The 16,369-nt window shown below is 48.1% G+C and overlaps 1 protein-coding gene across 1 annotated transcript; it reads right to left on the bottom strand.

Moving 5' to 3' along the window:
• Nucleotides 1-1,087: 1,087 nt before the first annotated feature.
• On the bottom strand, nucleotides 1,088-14,156 carry LOC119108031 (GH3 domain-containing protein-like). Its single transcript, XM_037231615.1, has 6 exons — nucleotides 14,120-14,156; nucleotides 6,272-6,441; nucleotides 3,195-3,229; nucleotides 2,037-2,273; nucleotides 1,633-1,849; nucleotides 1,088-1,309 (listed from the first exon to the last, which is right to left on the bottom strand). Exons 1-6 carry the CDS (start codon nucleotides 14,154-14,156, stop codon nucleotides 1,088-1,090), a joined length of 918 nt encoding a protein of 305 aa, XP_037087510.1.
• Between the last annotated feature and the right edge of the window lie 2,213 nt (nucleotides 14,157-16,369).

The raw sequence follows: 16,369 nt of genomic DNA, 5'->3' as shown, positions 1-16,369 counted from the left end.
TTGCCAGTAACTCGGTGAGGTTGAGTGAATGACGTGTGGGCAAATCCAAAACCGGATACTGAATGATAATATGAATAAGACGCTAGCTTCATGGACCATGACTCCACCAAGACATCTCCACCAAAAGGAATGAAGCGCATTGGAAAGTCTTCACTTGGCTGACGCTGGAAAAAATCCTTTCGCCACATTTGCAAATCGTTGGACGAGCTACAAATCACACGGCTTGATTTGCAGGTGCTGGTAGCATGTAAAAGTCGCCGTTGTTTGTTTCCCCATCACTGTAACCATGTAACCGTGGAGATATGTATCCATGAAGATGAATGCACCATGTTTAGCCTTCATACTCATGTCAGCAATATCGTGCAAAAAGTAATAAAGCTGTCTTACTCGCCACTGACAGCAACGGAAGAGACTTAACCTGGTCTTACAGAAATACAACGTTAAACAGAGCTGTCGATCTTCAATTGTATTGCGTTCATGCTATCAGTTAAGCCAAACACATCCGGCGTATCAGTTCTACTGAGCTGCATACTCTGGTTGATTCAGCGCACAAATGAAACCATGGGGCTTCCCAGTGTTCTAAATATAAGCTTAACAGCTGGACCAAGTTAGCCATGACATAAGGTCGGCTTATTGCTATGATGATCCAGGCACGATAACAAACGACCTCGTCACCAGAAGTTGATCTGTGATATGGACATGGCTATGGTGATCCAAGCACGATAACAAAAGACCCCGTCACCAGAAGCCGATCTGTGATATGGACATGGTGAGGGCTCTAACAAGCTCAGGGCATGACAGAAAAGCTGGTACACTGGGCTATGGATAGGCGAATGTTATTTCAACTCCAGTTTTCAGGACAACTTCGGAGAAAAACACATAGTGTTCACAGAGGCGCGGTGAACACAACGACACAAGCAGTTTAGAGATCACAATGGCTTGACATTTCACAAAGCTGTAAAGATACAGGCGAGAAGCAGGGCATGTAGTTAAGCGGCATGATACCAAAGCTGCCTCAGTCAGAAAAAGCTACGGACTGGGTTAACTAGAAGTTCATAACTTTAGGCAGTGATCGGCACCACAGGGCTCAGTTGCAGACATTCTCGAGGAACCAGTCCACCCTGTCACGGCTCTTCAGCACTCTGGGCATCTTGAACTGGCCGGCCGTGACGGCCGTGGTCGCCAGCAGGTGTGCACGGAAGCGCGAGAAGGCTCCCGGCTCCACTTGGTACACCCGGATCTTGGCGATCTTCTCCAGTTTCCGGAAGCTGGCGTATTCTTCGTCCTGCTGCCGAAGGATGTCATCCACCTGCAAACATTGACTGTGCTTACACAGCACGTGGGCGGTGCGGTCTGCGGCGCAGCTGATTTCGAGCCCTGAGACACGAGTTGAAAGACGACGCACTGTGAGAACATTGTATCGGTGCTATCGCAAAAACGTCGTCCGAGAAAGCGAGTTTGATGTTAATGGTCATGCTTTGCATGTTTCGGCGACTAATCTAAGAGCAAGCGATTAGTTCGAGGGGGGGGGGGGGGAATTGGAAAGCTGGCCCTGGACGGCCGGTTACTGACGTCGCATGCTGCTGAAACGCGCACCGCCACTGCAGGAGAGTCGGCGCCCGGTCCACTCACCAGCCCCGTCTGCTCCTCAGTCAGGACCGGGCCGTCCAGCTCCAAAAAGAGGAGGTAGTGCGGGTCCAGCAGGCCCTGGTGACTGGGCGCGAACTGGCTGCCGGCCACCGTGTAGTCCTTGAGAGTGGACGGCCAGCGGCCTGCTGCCTCGCGCAGGGCGCGGAAGAACACCTCCTCGGAGAGCTTTTCTCCGTTCACGTTCAGGTTCTGGCCTGACCTGGTCACATGACGAAAGGTCACGTTAGAGAGGTGTCCGACGGCAATCCAGCTCGCAACTTTCCGCATTTCATTTTACATGTTCCAACAGCATTTCACGTCAGGACGGTTCCATTGGCATCAAAACAAGACTGGTGAACGCCACGGCAGTGCGGACGCTGACTGCTTGGTCAGTTTGAGTTACCCACCTGAAGAGGAATTCGATCTGCGGAGCTTGCTGGTAGAAGCCCACCACTCGGACCACATCCCCGAGCCGGAATCGATAGAAGCCGGAGGAGTTGGTGATGATGACCTCGTACGTTTTGTTCAATTCCAATTGCTCACTGAGGAGGAGCTCCTTGGGGTTGATCTCGTCCAGATCGGGAATGCGGTCGTTGAAAATCGGCAGGAACTCGAAAAACATAATGCTCGGAATGAGAGTGTACCTGGGCGATCCGGGGCGGGTAGATTCGAGGTTGGAGCCCATAAAGCCCTCTGACGCGCTGTATGTGAAGCTGATGATAGTGATATCTGGACCAGTCAGAGCTTTGGCTTCCTTGTAGTACACCTCGTTCGTGCTTCCTGACCAAAGACCACTGATGCTTTTCACATCTGGCCACAGCCGTGGAATGATGCCCTTGAAACCTTCCGCGAATTCATTTTTGATTTCCTCGGCTCTTTCTGGCATGGGCGTGAGCTGTGCATTCAGTTCGGCACGAACGTGTTCAGAAATGTTCAGGTCGTCTTTGATACGACCACGACGAATGTCGTTTACGAGATCATTCTGAAAGACCTCCATTCGGCGCATCATGCTAAGGAAATTATGAACAAAGACGGTAATTATCACAGAAATGTGCTTGTCCCGAAGCCCAAAGAGCATGTGGATGTATTGCGATTCAAATTCACTCTTCACCTGCATACTGATGACAGGGCTTGTGTAGAGAGGTGCGAACAAAGCCATCGCCTTCGAATAGAATACACTGGCTGCCACACCCAACACGTGACCTGACTTGGTGTGCTGAACAGTGCGGCCATTGTTGACACTCATCATTCTCTTCAGATTCCACGGAGCGAGGTCTCGTTCTACAGCCCACCGGTAAGGACCATGAAACAGTTGAGACTGTATGTCCTTTGCTCCCTGATCCGACAGCGGAATCTTCTTGTTCTTGCCCGTTGTTCCTGATGATGTAATGAACATGAAGATATTATCTTCGTCCCCGAGAAGTGCTGATTTTTCTCCGTCTGTCATTCGGTTGACATAGCTATCCATTGTTGAATATTCTGTGATCGGGTGGTTGCGAAGGAAGTCGGCAGGGGTATGCATGGATTTAAAGCCATTGTCTCGACCGTAGGCCGTGTTCTCACACCGACGAATCCGATTCATCAGGAACTGGAATTGCACCTGCAAATGGACGAAATTGATCAGGACTGACACTAACCGCCTTGATGTAACCGTACACGACCGTCCTTTCCGGCCAGTGCTGTCGAGACAAACACGGAAGAAAACGGCAGTCGAAGCGAGCCGTGGGTCGAACCTGGCCTGCGAACTACATGTAAAGAAAAACGATGTTCTAATTTCGCTCAGTAAAGATGTTTTATAGCGCAATCAAAGCCTGTACATCAAAGTGATATCTGCAGGTGACCACGGCAAATCATTTAGGTGCAACTGTCCAAATGACCACGTCATGAGATAGAACCTTCTTTTACATTCAAAGATGAACCTTTAAGAGCTTACTGTTGCTTTGTAAGAAATACCGGAGAACGCAATGTCCTTTTCGTGCTGTCTCTCCGCGTCGGGTCACGACGCCTTCCGCTACATCTTTGCCTACGCTGCTGCGGTTCTGTTTATCCACGTCTCATATAACTCGTGCGTCCATCTTTCTTGCCCGAAGGCCAGTTCGTCCAGAGCGTTGTTTTGGCGGACGTTCTGGACGTCTTGGGTTATCATGAGAACAGTTCGGCGCATTGAGCTGAGAATCAGCGGTCGGTCACGAATCCACAGCCTCAGAGCTGTTCTAGGGGGATGCAAGGTGCAGATAAAGCGTAAATGTCAGTGCCAAACCTTGTCATTCAGAAAAGGCTGACATTTCTGGTACCGACTTCCCGCTTCCGACGTTTCTTTCTTAATGCGCACGCCGGTGGACGGTTGAATACGACGTCGCTGAGGGGGTAGGGGTCAATTCACCCCCGAGGATCTACACCAGATTCCCAAGATAGGTAGGCCGGTATGCTTATTCATTTGTGTCAAAACTTGAGATCCATGGGTCATGACCTTAAGGTCAACTAAGGTCAAAAAGGTCAAACTTAAGATCAGTGTTGTTCCTTCAGACATTATGCAACCATATTTAACTTAAATAACTATACTAAACAGTAGGCCACTGGTGTTCATTTCAGCTCAGTCACGTTAATTAACCTTCAGAATGTCATGGCGACCAAAAACCGACAAATTTGTATTGATGTTCGATTTTCCATTAGCGTCAAAGAATACGCAAGTTGTCTGTTCCTAAAGCAAGAGGTTGGTCGGAGTCATTCCGGGTTAGTATTGTCTTCTGAGTTTAATGAAGTTCAAATAGCACATTTGTTCACCTCCCTGTGCTCAACAACTTCAAAATGTGCCTCAAAAGCTACCCCGCAACTCAATGTCTCCAGTAAAAACATAATTCTGGTTCTGACCTTGACTTGACCTTGATGTCTGACCCGAAGGTCAGAAGAAGTCCTAATTTTAAATGCAATTGTCTTGTTGTCAAAGAAGCCATCTCAAAGATGCATGGCTTCGCCTAACACTCTTTCGTCGCATCAGGTTGAGCGATGCCCAAGAAATTGCCCTTGCTGCCAGCCATGGCCTGATTTTGACCTGCCATATTTCAGAGAACTTACAAGATAAATCTAGAATTGTGGTGCGAACAGAGTGGCTATTTCACTTGCTACGGCTTTTTAAAGCCTGACGCAACACCACGGCACCCGGAAGATGTTTAGGAAAACCAGCTGCGGGTTCAAACTGACCCCACCAGAGGGCGCGTTAACTCTCCTTCACCTCTGGAAATTAAAACGTCTTCGCAGATAATTTTGAACTGGACTTCTGAGAACTGGACATAATGCTGTAAGTTCGATAGAAGGTCAAACGCTGCGGTAGAAAAGTTTGGCCTGATGAGGATGATTTGTGAATCATGTAACCTGATCAACATAGAAGCCCACCCACCGGAGAGTTGCTTGAAATAGATTCAAGGGGCATTCGAGATCGTTTCATAAAATTTGAAAGTGTGCAAATATTCCTTAAACTTGGGTTTTCCCGGAAGTCGTGCTCCCATAGTCGCATCTTATGAGAACTTCCTATTTCTTATTTTTGAAAGAGAGCGAAACGCAAGTCGTTGCGCCTCATATGGAGCGCCAGCGACTGCATTCACCATATTAGCGCTCAGGGGTCACCATAGCACAACGGGGACTCGAACCTCGGCATTCCTACGTGGGAAACGCACTATACACTCGGCCATTACGACCCCCACATTATTAATACAAAGGCCTGTCTGATATAGATCGCCTCGAACTGTGCTTCCATCTCTCTATACACGAGGTGGCGCCACCGAGCGGTTCGACTGCACTCCGCGCGAGCCGCTGCTTGCCGGCGCTTGGAATCACTCCGTCGGCGGCCTACCACGTGCATTGAATAGGCGGTCCGACCTTCGGCGCCGGAGGCCCCTGTTAAAACTCCGATCTAAACGGACGTTGAATCGTCCCATCTTCGTCCCATTCCCGCTGAATCGTCCCAACACACTTTTGATAAAGTGAAGTTATGCTGACTGGGAGGACACACGTACCATGTGGAATGGAGTCGTAAACAAATACGGTATTTGATTTCAACACAGCTACATACAGCCATGACGTCTCTCAAAGCCGCGGCAGGGGCAGGCCTGGACACCTCCCAGGTCTGCCGCAGTTCGGTACACCTTTGAAGATCATACCATGGTAAGCAACGTGCTCGACAAGTTTGTGTGCACCAGCCTCGCTTTGCTCCAGCGGTCACTATCTCGAGCTTTGCGATGAGGTTGAACTCGTTCAGGATGATTGGGTGCGCCCCACAAACACGGCTTGTACTCAAATGAGGTGAAAGGTCCGGTACGTGCTGCCCACACGCACCATAGCTTCATTTATGCCACGGTAGTTCCACTTCTGCCACGGTGGTGTCTCCTTCTACTCCAATAGGTCAGCATATTGTTGGACTTGAGGTAGTCCCAATGGTAGGCGAGAACCAACTGGTCTTTAGTGAACGAACTGGTTCTAAGACGAAAGCCCATAAAGGCATGGCCTGTTGTGAAAGGACTTGGTCCATCACCCGGTTGTGTCATTCGAGTGGACTGGACGATCGGAATGCTGTTCCGCAGGAGGCAAGCGGGAAACACCCACAAACCAACGCCCAACGACCAATAGACCTCTCCTGCAGCCTTACCTCCTGGAAGTGGCGAACATCTTTCTCGAACTTGCGATGCATCAGGTACGTTTTGATAGACCCCAGCTGGCGTACGACGTAGAGCTTCATAAGCAGTGGCCAGCTGAGCCCGGTGCAGTACCCGCGCCGTCGGATATCCAGCATGGCCAGACCACAAATAACGACCAACACTGAAAAGTAAGCATAATAAAGCTAACGCCAGCCAGAGACATGGTTTGCTAGCTACAAAATCCCGTTTCCATGCACTTGTTTCCAAAAGTTCCCTCTTTTATGGCAAGCGTATAAAGGCGTATTTGCAAGTTCACTTTTTCTTGCGCACGAAAAAGTAACGTGCATCCATGTAAGTGCTGCAATCGCAAGACACATCTGATGCCATTCAGATTCTGACATCCCATAAGCCATGCGGCGATCGAGGCCAAGAAAAATATAAATGTCGAAGCGTTCATATCTGGCGTTCGTGAGCGCGTTTTCCAGACATCACGGTCGTCAAGTGAATCTCCATTAATGTTATGCAAGGTGCGATGAAATAATGAAACCATGACACAACGCGGAGCATATTTACTAAACATAGCTTTGTGCTGTCTAGAGCTGTCTTTTCCACTTAAAGATAAACCAATAGTTATAATTAAGCTCGTTTCATCCTACCCCATGCTTGCTTGAACATGTTCAAATGTGAGGCATTCCCTTTAACATTACCAAAGCCATCAATCGACGAGACGGGAGATGGGGCATCCCTCTCGAGTCCCCTCGAGCTCTGGCGTTCAGGTCAGAGCCAGTTTAGTACCTGACCATCTCGAAATGCACCACGCGTGCTTGTGTGAAGTGTTGCTCTTACGCGGGAGAGGTGGCTCTGAGTGCCGTGACGTCACTTACTCCGCCTCAGCATGCAGAACAGCACCGTTAATGCGGTGGGGATCGTCCATGGCCGACGCTGACTCCCGGAGTTCAGCTGTGAAAAAGCTCAACTGGAGAGCCTTGATCTGATCAGTAATCATGCCATGTCAGATTCACCGGTGGCCCGCATTGCACGGACTTAAAGGGCAGATATAATCAAATCCAGTCAGAACGCCTACAGCATGGTCTCAGCCTCACGAAGGAAACCCAATAACACTCAGCAAGATCACATTGAAGATCGCGATCGAGTCTGTGTGATATGATCTACTCCAATTCGGCATCGCAATCGAATCTGTCCGATATGACCTACTTCAATACATACGAGACGATAGAGGGATTTCCTAAGCCCTGCAAGATAGCACGGGCGCTGCAACGTTGTCCCGTCCTACCTAGAAGCGCCATGAAGTCCTATGAGCTGGATTACAACAGTGTTCCGTACAGCGATCGTCACTAGCATTGGAGTGAAGCAGCTGACTGTTGCAGGACCATGGGGGAGGTTCTCAGTCCACTGTCGCAGGACCATGGGGCAGGTTCTCAGTCCACTGTCGCAGGACCATGGGGCAGGTTCTCAGTCCACTGCAGGAGGTCACCTTGCCCCCGTTGTAGTCCTATCCATTGCACACACACCCAGCCCACCTAATTCCTCGCATAGATTCGGCTGTACTTCTGGAGCGGTGTGCAAGATAAGTAAAACAGACTTCAGATTTGTTTCACCGAGCATACCCGCTGGTAGCGCAACGAAGCCACCATTCGGCAGGGCGTGGTGCAGCGGCGCGAGCCCAATCGCGACATCACTTGATCTCTATCCCAGCCTGAAAATAAACTCATGCTCGAACTGTGTGGTGTGGTCTGTACTGATGACATGATGTTAAACAGAAGAAAGTCTTTGGTCGTCAGGATATCTGTAGCGTATCTGAGAAATGGTAGGAGCAAATTACAGTCAACGCTTATCTATTGTGAAAAACGTTTGCCATAATACTCTCCCAAAGCTGTGTTTGCAGGATACTGTGAGCACAGTTTCAACTGGGTTCGTGATTCAGTATTGGTGCGGGGCGACCGTCAATTCGTCATGTCGACTGCCGTCTCAAACGCTTCAAAGTTAGGCTGGTTTTGTGCGTCACAGTTAAAGGGAATGCTCCACATTTGAAGATATTGGAACAGGCATCAGATATGATGGAACAAGTTCGTCTATAACTGTTTGCATACCATTAGGTAGAAAAACTGCTCCAGACAAAACCATTACTTGATTTAGTTAATATGCTCCACAATACGTCCTTCATTATGGATTGCATCTTGCGTCACAATTGACGGACGTTTTATCTGAAAATCGTGGTTACGAACGCCAGACATGAACGGCTCGACCGTTACACTTATTTTTGTTTTTTATCGCTACATGGCCAATGAATTACCACGATGTGAAGGACTTTATTACGGCGTCATGTGTGCCTGGGTAACCTTGAAATAGTCTGCACGAAAAAGTCTGCACATCTTCGCAAGCGTGCCGTTCAAAAACTAGAGGGGTTTAGGTGTTAAGAAGGACAAAGCTGTGAACTGCACTGAATAGTCTTCGAGATGGCCTTTTCAGTTTTACTCCTATGCAAATGTGGAACACTCTCTTTAAGCGTGCAAGTGAGATCCATTTGGCTAGCGCACCAGGGGAAAATTTGTTGTATAGAGAACCTAGTGACTTTCTAATTTTGTTCATTGACGTCAAGGTAAGCGCTTCCATATGTTAATGGCAGCAGTGCCTCCAGCACGGACCCCAGACGATGTCCGAATCGCTTTTGACGCTCGCTGTTTGCCTATTGCATGCCTGGCCTGCGGCCGGTGGCAGCGGCCGCGCTTAAGTTCAACTGACGTCAGAGACCAGAACGGGCCGTGTCGAGCATTGCGGCACATTCAATTTTCGCCACCAAAGTCCGACGTGGACCTGGGATCGCGCGATCAGACGGTAAGTTTCTCGCTGAGATATGCAGGCCTAGCCAATCGAGCACATTTCTTGCGAGGCCGAAATGGCTCCCACACTTGAAGAGCAACCTCTCGCGTGTTATCCAATCGAAGTACTTCGGAATATCAACACGCTCGCAGGTCAGGATCAATTTGACACACCTGTAGGCTTTTCCAAAATGGCTCCCAAACGGCGCGGCGTAGCCACGCCAAATTTTGCATAGCTGTATACCGTTGAATAGTAAACCGTTTAGTATCGAAATTCATATTTACCTCATAGGGTCGCCGACCTACGGCAAGTCCAAATCACGCCATGGATCCAGCGAAGTCAATTTCTGGTGAATCGTTCAATCTGATGCAACAATGAAGACCTAGACAAAGCCTTACATCTCTGAGATACTTTCTTAGGCAGCACAGCAATTGGATAAACAAATTTCATTGACCTAAGGTCGTGTAAAATGGTCACGGCGAGGCAAGAAACTGTTTTGTTATCTAGGACTTATGGTATGCGGTCCTCTCTGGTGCTCATTTCCATTTTATTGATTACGGAAACCGCCTTATACATTTTTTATGAACTTAAAGATCAGCATAGGCTACTTACCTGAAATGACCCAGGTCAACGTTTTGTTTGTAGGAACATATTGCCTAGCGCAATCTTTGTCGTTTATTCAAGTGCAAATTCAGAGCAGTTCCGTATGATTTTGGTCGCCGTGACCTTCAAAAGGGTCAAAAAAGTTTACTGAAGTTAAATGGGCATGTGAACGTTTTCTTAGAAAAGATGTATATGTTCGGGGGGCACTTTGGATGCCAGTCCTAAGTTTTTCCTTGTTTGACCTTGTTGGACCCGGATGTCATTACCTAGCATCCTCAAGCTTTGGCCCAAGTGAGTTCACGTACAGTCCACCGCAAGTGGTGAATTTGGTGTCTCTAGCTATCTTAGTTTCTAAGATCTTAGGGGTTTAAATTGACCCCCACCCGAGCCAAAGGGTATCCAACCGGCCATCTGGGCGCGTACTAAGATACTTTAACGTGAAATAGGATTAAGGACTCGTCCAAGCTCATGCGGAGGCACGATGTCCACTTTGATTTTAGGATAGAAGCCCGTTGTTGATAAGATGCCGATAAACCCTCTTCAAAACATGACACTCAAGACGTTCGGAAAAAACCCGTCAACAACCTGATAGCTGGCTAACAGCGATACAACACTCTTTTCTATCAGCAGCTATAACTTTGAGCTTTACGAGTTGACTAGAAGTTTTCTCTCGGGCAATGACTTGAAAAAATGTTCAGAAAGAGTCAAAGGTAATATTGGAGGTGCCAGCTGCATGATTTTGCCTAGCAAATTATACTTTTCACATAAATTACCTGGTATCTGAAAGTATTTTTAGCTGGTTAAGTTTCATCATATAGGACGACATTTATTTCCATTCGCTCGTGCATGTGATATAAAACTAAGTCTCAGGGCTTTTTATCTGAGGACATATTTCTTGACCGCGGGTCTGAATGTATTACCATTTCACCCGCAAGCAGTTGTTCAAGAAAGGTTCTAACAAAAAAGTTTGTCATGAAACAGGTCTTAGTGATCGCATGGTATTGGCAGTTTTGAAATACTTAGCTAAATTCGTGTGTAAATATTCGGGGACGGCACACAATTGCATACAAAACTAAAACGAGATAGAAGAGAGTTTTCAAAACAGAAGGAGGTTGCATGCAATCATGGACCGTGCCCTAACATTCAACCAAAGCAGCTTGTTTCTGGTTCAGGTTTCTTAATATTGCGAGGAAGTCATTCACTTTTGTTTCTTTACTGATTTCGTTGCCTCATATTTGCACTCTGCTGAACAGCCCCAAAGATAAAAACGACAGAAAATCGTTGGCAGTGTTTCAGACCGCAGGTGATATTGTTGGAAGTTTCGTTACAACCGATGGTAATGCTTGGTGATTAATGACATTTGTGATAAAATGTTGCATTTCCGAAAAGTTTTGAGGTTGATAACACTCATGGTCGCAAATGGACTGTTCCCTTTAATTGCACTGTGTAAGCTCTGTAGTAGTCTGTTCATGAGTATTATTTACGATGTCATACCCAAGTTTGGTGGGCAGAATAATGTTACATTTCCACGTCCGTCGCACAAAAACATTGATAAAAAGCATGCCGCACCTGGGCCTGCTTGGCCGGAAATAACTTCCGAAGACCATCTTCACTGGGGACTTTGCGCCCTCCTTCCTTGGTCTCAGGTAGAAATTGCAACAGCAGCCTCGGTCCTGAAAAATGTGTATCAGTCCGGTATGGTGTCATATATTGGCTGTTGAAGCAAACAGGATCTTTTCAGCGCTTTGCCATGCTACGCGGTGGCGTTCCTTTGTCTTTCTTGCCTTTGCCAAACACGCGAGGAGTTTGTGAGCTTCTCTGCATTAATCAGCATTCTCTTGAGAAAGCAGCATTTTTATGCGCTTGTTACGCACGCTTTGTCTGCGTCCCTCCACCATGACCTGTCGCTTTAAAATGACTGTAAATGCTGCAGCTGTTATCGAGCGGGTGAAGTTGGATGTTACCTTGTCCTAGTGTATGATTCTGTCTCAACTGGTAAGAATGGGGGGGGGGGGGGGGGGTGTTTGGTTGGGTTTGGTCATTTACATAATTCCACAGTAAATGCCTGTTTGTTCTAGTTTTCGCTTGTGTGGTTTTCATCAGGGCGGTCAAATTTCGTAAATCATTGGGGGGGGGGGGCCGAAATGGGGTTAGGGTTTTCACCGGTGGGGGGGGGGGGGCGAACCGATCCCCTCCCCACATTTTTCTCACTGGATTGAGCCCACTTTATTGTGATAAAACGCAATGCACGTTTTCAATATTTGTAATATTTGTAAAGGTCTTTAATTTAAGCACTGTAGAAGTAATTCAGGGTTAGATCCAGGAAGCAGGCACTGCACTCACGCGTCTCTTCTGATCGGCATGTAAAGACGCTCCCTTTATGGCCACCTTAGAGCACCGATGGCGCTCTTCTATGCGGTCATGGGAGGCGGCACACATTTTGGTTACGGGGGACGGGGACGGGGTAACCCATGAATGACTTAGGTCATCCCCATATTCCAGAGTTTTTCACTTTAAACCCACAAACCATTGCGTGCCTTATGGCGCTAGGTATGTGAAGTTCATTGCATCGTTTATCCGCCCAGCTGTTACAATTTGTATCTTGTGGTGAGAGCAACCATGGCTTTTTGTTATTGGAGTGTTACGAGACGCCACTACACAGAAAGATCGGAGACAACAGTCGTTGTGCTATAGTCATCTTTTGCCCTCGTTTTTTGCAGTATTCCAGCAAAAAAAATTGGGAGGGGCGGTCAAACCAACATTGGGGGGCGCAACTCAACATAAGGGTGGGCAGGGCCCTCGCAAAAATTACAAATCGACACCCGTGGTGTCCATGATTAAAATTCAATAACTGGAGTGCAATGCGAATGCTCGGGTTCACTGATCAGCGTATAACCCTCACCTGCTCAGAACTGTGCACATCAGATCTCCTCAGAGCAGTTATGGCTTCAGACGCGAAAGATCGAGCCACTGAAGATTTAGCTGTCCAATTTTGTTGGACTACGCCTTCATTCCTTCAGGAAATGAGCAGCATCCCACCCAACTTTGCCGTCCTATCTGATGCTGCAAATTATACGGTTTTCTGTGTGGTCAGTTGATGAGGAGGCACATCTTGCCGTCCTCTCCCAGAGGTTCGTCATCCGTACCGGACGATCCGGTTTTGTCCGGACGGTTGGTGCCGGGCAGCGTATCGCGAACGCCTGGCGGCCACCGCCGAAGCTGTTCTGTTGGGGGTGGGGGGGGGGGGGGGGGGGGGGGGGAGGGGAGGGTCGAGGCGAGTGGGATGTCGCCGCTGTCGGAGGTGCCTGGAGACAGCCGGGAGGTGTGCTAGGATGTATTCGTTATAGGCTTTGGGCCAATCCCCATCCGGTTGCATGTTATCGCTATGTGGGTCATGGAAACCAGCGTGATAATGATCTGATGCAGGGGCATCACTTGAGATACCTTTCGGGATGCCTACCCTCCACCCTCCCCCATTTTTCTCGGAACCTCCTATGCGTATGTGCTTAATAGAAAAAGAAATGGGCTAAGGAAATGCAACACAATTAGGCACGCTTGGCGGTTGAACACATCACTAATGGTATGCTGATTTTGCATCACATGCTATCTTGCAGCATCTTAAGACATCTTTGTCACGCTGCCTTCCTAATTTCTTAGGGCAGTGTGTCAATGCCATCTAGTTTTTTTAGATAACGCTTCAGATCGAAATAAAAAAGGATGTAGATGCAGCAGGTATTTAAAGTATAAGGTTGTCGAATATCAGAATGTATGAACATGGCACGAACATCACGATGCATGCCAATCGTGGGGATCTTAAATTGAAACGCATGGAGCGACACACGCGGTCATGAGTATCTATCGCCACGCCCAGATCATATGTCTAAACGTTTATAATCAAACAACGTTGATCAAACAAGTCTTCCGACGACGTGTGTGTGTTCAGGCTCGAACAATAATTAGACACGCAGAAGAGTTGCAACAGTGTTGGATTTCCGGTTTGTTTTTCCATTCCTAAAACTGACATATTGAAGTTAGTACTTGTCGCAGTTATCCCTTATGATGTCTGTGCTCTCGCTGTTTTATTAATGTATTCTGGCGGAAGGTTAAACATTAGTGCTAAATAATTATTCCATGTAGTTTAACGCTCGCTGCCTCAGTTTATTTCGTTCAAAATGTAACAAGAGTTGTGTTTTCCCGTAGCTTCTGGCTTCTGTTCTAGTTAAAACAGATGAAGCTAAAACGAAGAAAATCGTTCTCCTCAAAATGAAGCGGATTATATCCAGCAATTTTCCGGGAGAATTTCACACCTACGGGCATCTTTGTCACCACTGTGCCCCTCCCCCTTACAGCGATTCTAGCTGCGCCCCTGCCCTGATGTCAATGTTTTGAAAGTGTCTGCGGCCGAGGTCACGTACCGGTGAAGAGCAGCCGCAGCAGCTCGAACAGCTCCATGGCTGCTGGTGGGCTCCCCCGACCGCTGCTCTCGTGGCCGGAGACAGGCTTTGTGTCGAACACAGACTGAACAGTGAGCCCTCCTTGCGACCGGCTTACAATTTATCAGCCGTGGCCCGAGTTATCGCTGATATCCATGCAAGAGACGCCAGATCGCCAGATTATCTGCATCGCCAACAATGTGTACTGTGAGGCTGCGATAATGGCACCTACAGCAGTGTGTGTTTTATACGCGGCACCACTCGTCACACTGCAGGCCCACAGCCTCGCAATTTCATGCATGGCAATAAGCACTTTGATGGAGAGCCTGGCGCCATGGTGGACAAGCCGACGTCCGGTACACAAGGCAGCGTACTTTATCATCTCCTCTGATGTCGTCGTCTGTTTCTGTGATTAACATAAGCTATATTTTGAGCATGATATCATGACGTCACTAAAAACAACGCAACACAAGGTGCTTTTAACACTGCGTGGTGCTACAACCATGCGTCGGTGCACTTCCGATAACAAGCTAACCTTTCTGACTTTGGCCTCACTGCGTAATAACTCCTAGCTGACACTCAGAAAGCCCCTGGCCGAAAGTGTTCCTCTTTAATTGTCCAGTGTCTTCGCTGGCCGCCCATAGCCACTTCGATGGTCGGTAGGCACCACTGATCTCTCAGTGACCCTCCGACCAACAAGGCTATTGAGAGCTCACTAGCCGCTCAACGGCCCATCTTAGTCGCCAGAGCATAGAGCCATTGAGCAGCATCCTTACGATCGTCCAGACATCCGTGGCTTTGCTAGCTGCTCAGAGCCATTTTGGTAACTCCAATGCCCTCCCACCGTCCAAAAGCCCCTCTGGCTGCTTGTGGACCCCCTGGTCACTCAGTGGCCCGCAGGTCGCTGAGGGGACATTCAGCTGCTGGGCGCCTCTCTGTGCTCAAGCTCTTGAGACCGACGACTGCTAAGGGCCTTTGCTGGCCTTCCAGAGCCCGTCTGGTCACAATCGGATACCTCTGGCCGCCAAACGCGCATCTAGTTACTGAGACCCCACTTGCCGCTCAGTCGCTTGTATGGCCGTCAGAGCCAATTTCATGCATAGCCACTGCCATCAGAGGCCACCTGGGCCGCCCAAACGCCCCCCTCCCTACCGCATCACAGTCCCTACGACATTTCGTGGCATCTTGGTCCTTCTCTGACAATTGAGACGCCCAGAAGTCACATTAAAAGCTCAAGTCCCCTTTCTTCTCCGGCCCCTTTAATCGCTCAAGAGATCTTTTGGCTTCAGGTCTGACTATTGACAGGCAGCTCTGACCACTGAAAAGGAATGCGCCTCCATGTGTTCAGAGCCCCACAAGCCATTTAGGGTCTCTTTAAGCTTCAGAGACCGCATATTCTCACAACCCTTCGAATATTCCTGGTCTTTTTTGTTGTATAGGGCCCGCTTGGGGCGTGTAACTCATAGTGCCCTTGTCGGTGCAACTACAAGGTCGGGGCTTGCAGCATGCGTGTAATTTCTAAGTGGGCCCGACGGGATACATAACCGCCAGTGCGCTTGAGAATTGCAGTTTTGCCTATAGTTTTACGGAATTTGTGGAGTGCACTTGAGACGAACATTATGCATAGAGGTAAGACGGTGGTAACAGCCTTATTTCTCGTGAAAAAAAACAACGGGAAAACAGAGCGATAGACGCGTTGGTATTTCGGCAACACGCTTTTATCGGAACGAATATTAATAGTGATATGCAAAAAAATACTGGAATAGTGATGGAGATGCTTGGGATGAAATTAATGGGGATATTGAGAATAGTGTCCCCAAATCACTACTGATATCCGGTTCAATAAAGGTATGCCTTCGAAATATCGACGCATCTATCTCTCCATTCTCCTGTTTTTTTCTGGCCATTACTACTGTCTTATCTATAGTTTTACAAAAGGATTAAAACTAGTCATTAGTTTCAGTATGTGATACCTATTCGGACTATCGTCTTGGCCTGCGGCAGTGGCAAGTACACAACTTTTCGTCCACTTCAGTTTCACCTTCCAGTTGTTAGGAATCAATAACACCTGACAACGATAGAACTGGCTGAAACGTTGTATAACTGCTACTCCAGCACACCAAACTACGGTGATAGTCCGACATATTTTTACATCCTTGGGGATTTTTTGCCTTTATGTTATCCGCAGAATGTACATACTTCGCGTTTTTCCCATCAAAATAGAATTTACAG

This window comes from Pollicipes pollicipes, unplaced genomic scaffold (genome assembly GCF_011947565.3).
Source record: "Pollicipes pollicipes isolate AB1234 unplaced genomic scaffold, Ppol_2.1 Scaffold_6686;HRSCAF=7923_pilon_pilon_pilon, whole genome shotgun sequence".
Taxonomy (NCBI): domain Eukaryota; kingdom Metazoa; phylum Arthropoda; class Thecostraca; order Pollicipedomorpha; family Pollicipedidae; genus Pollicipes; species Pollicipes pollicipes.
This window is presented reverse-complemented; position numbering and strand designations above follow the sequence as displayed.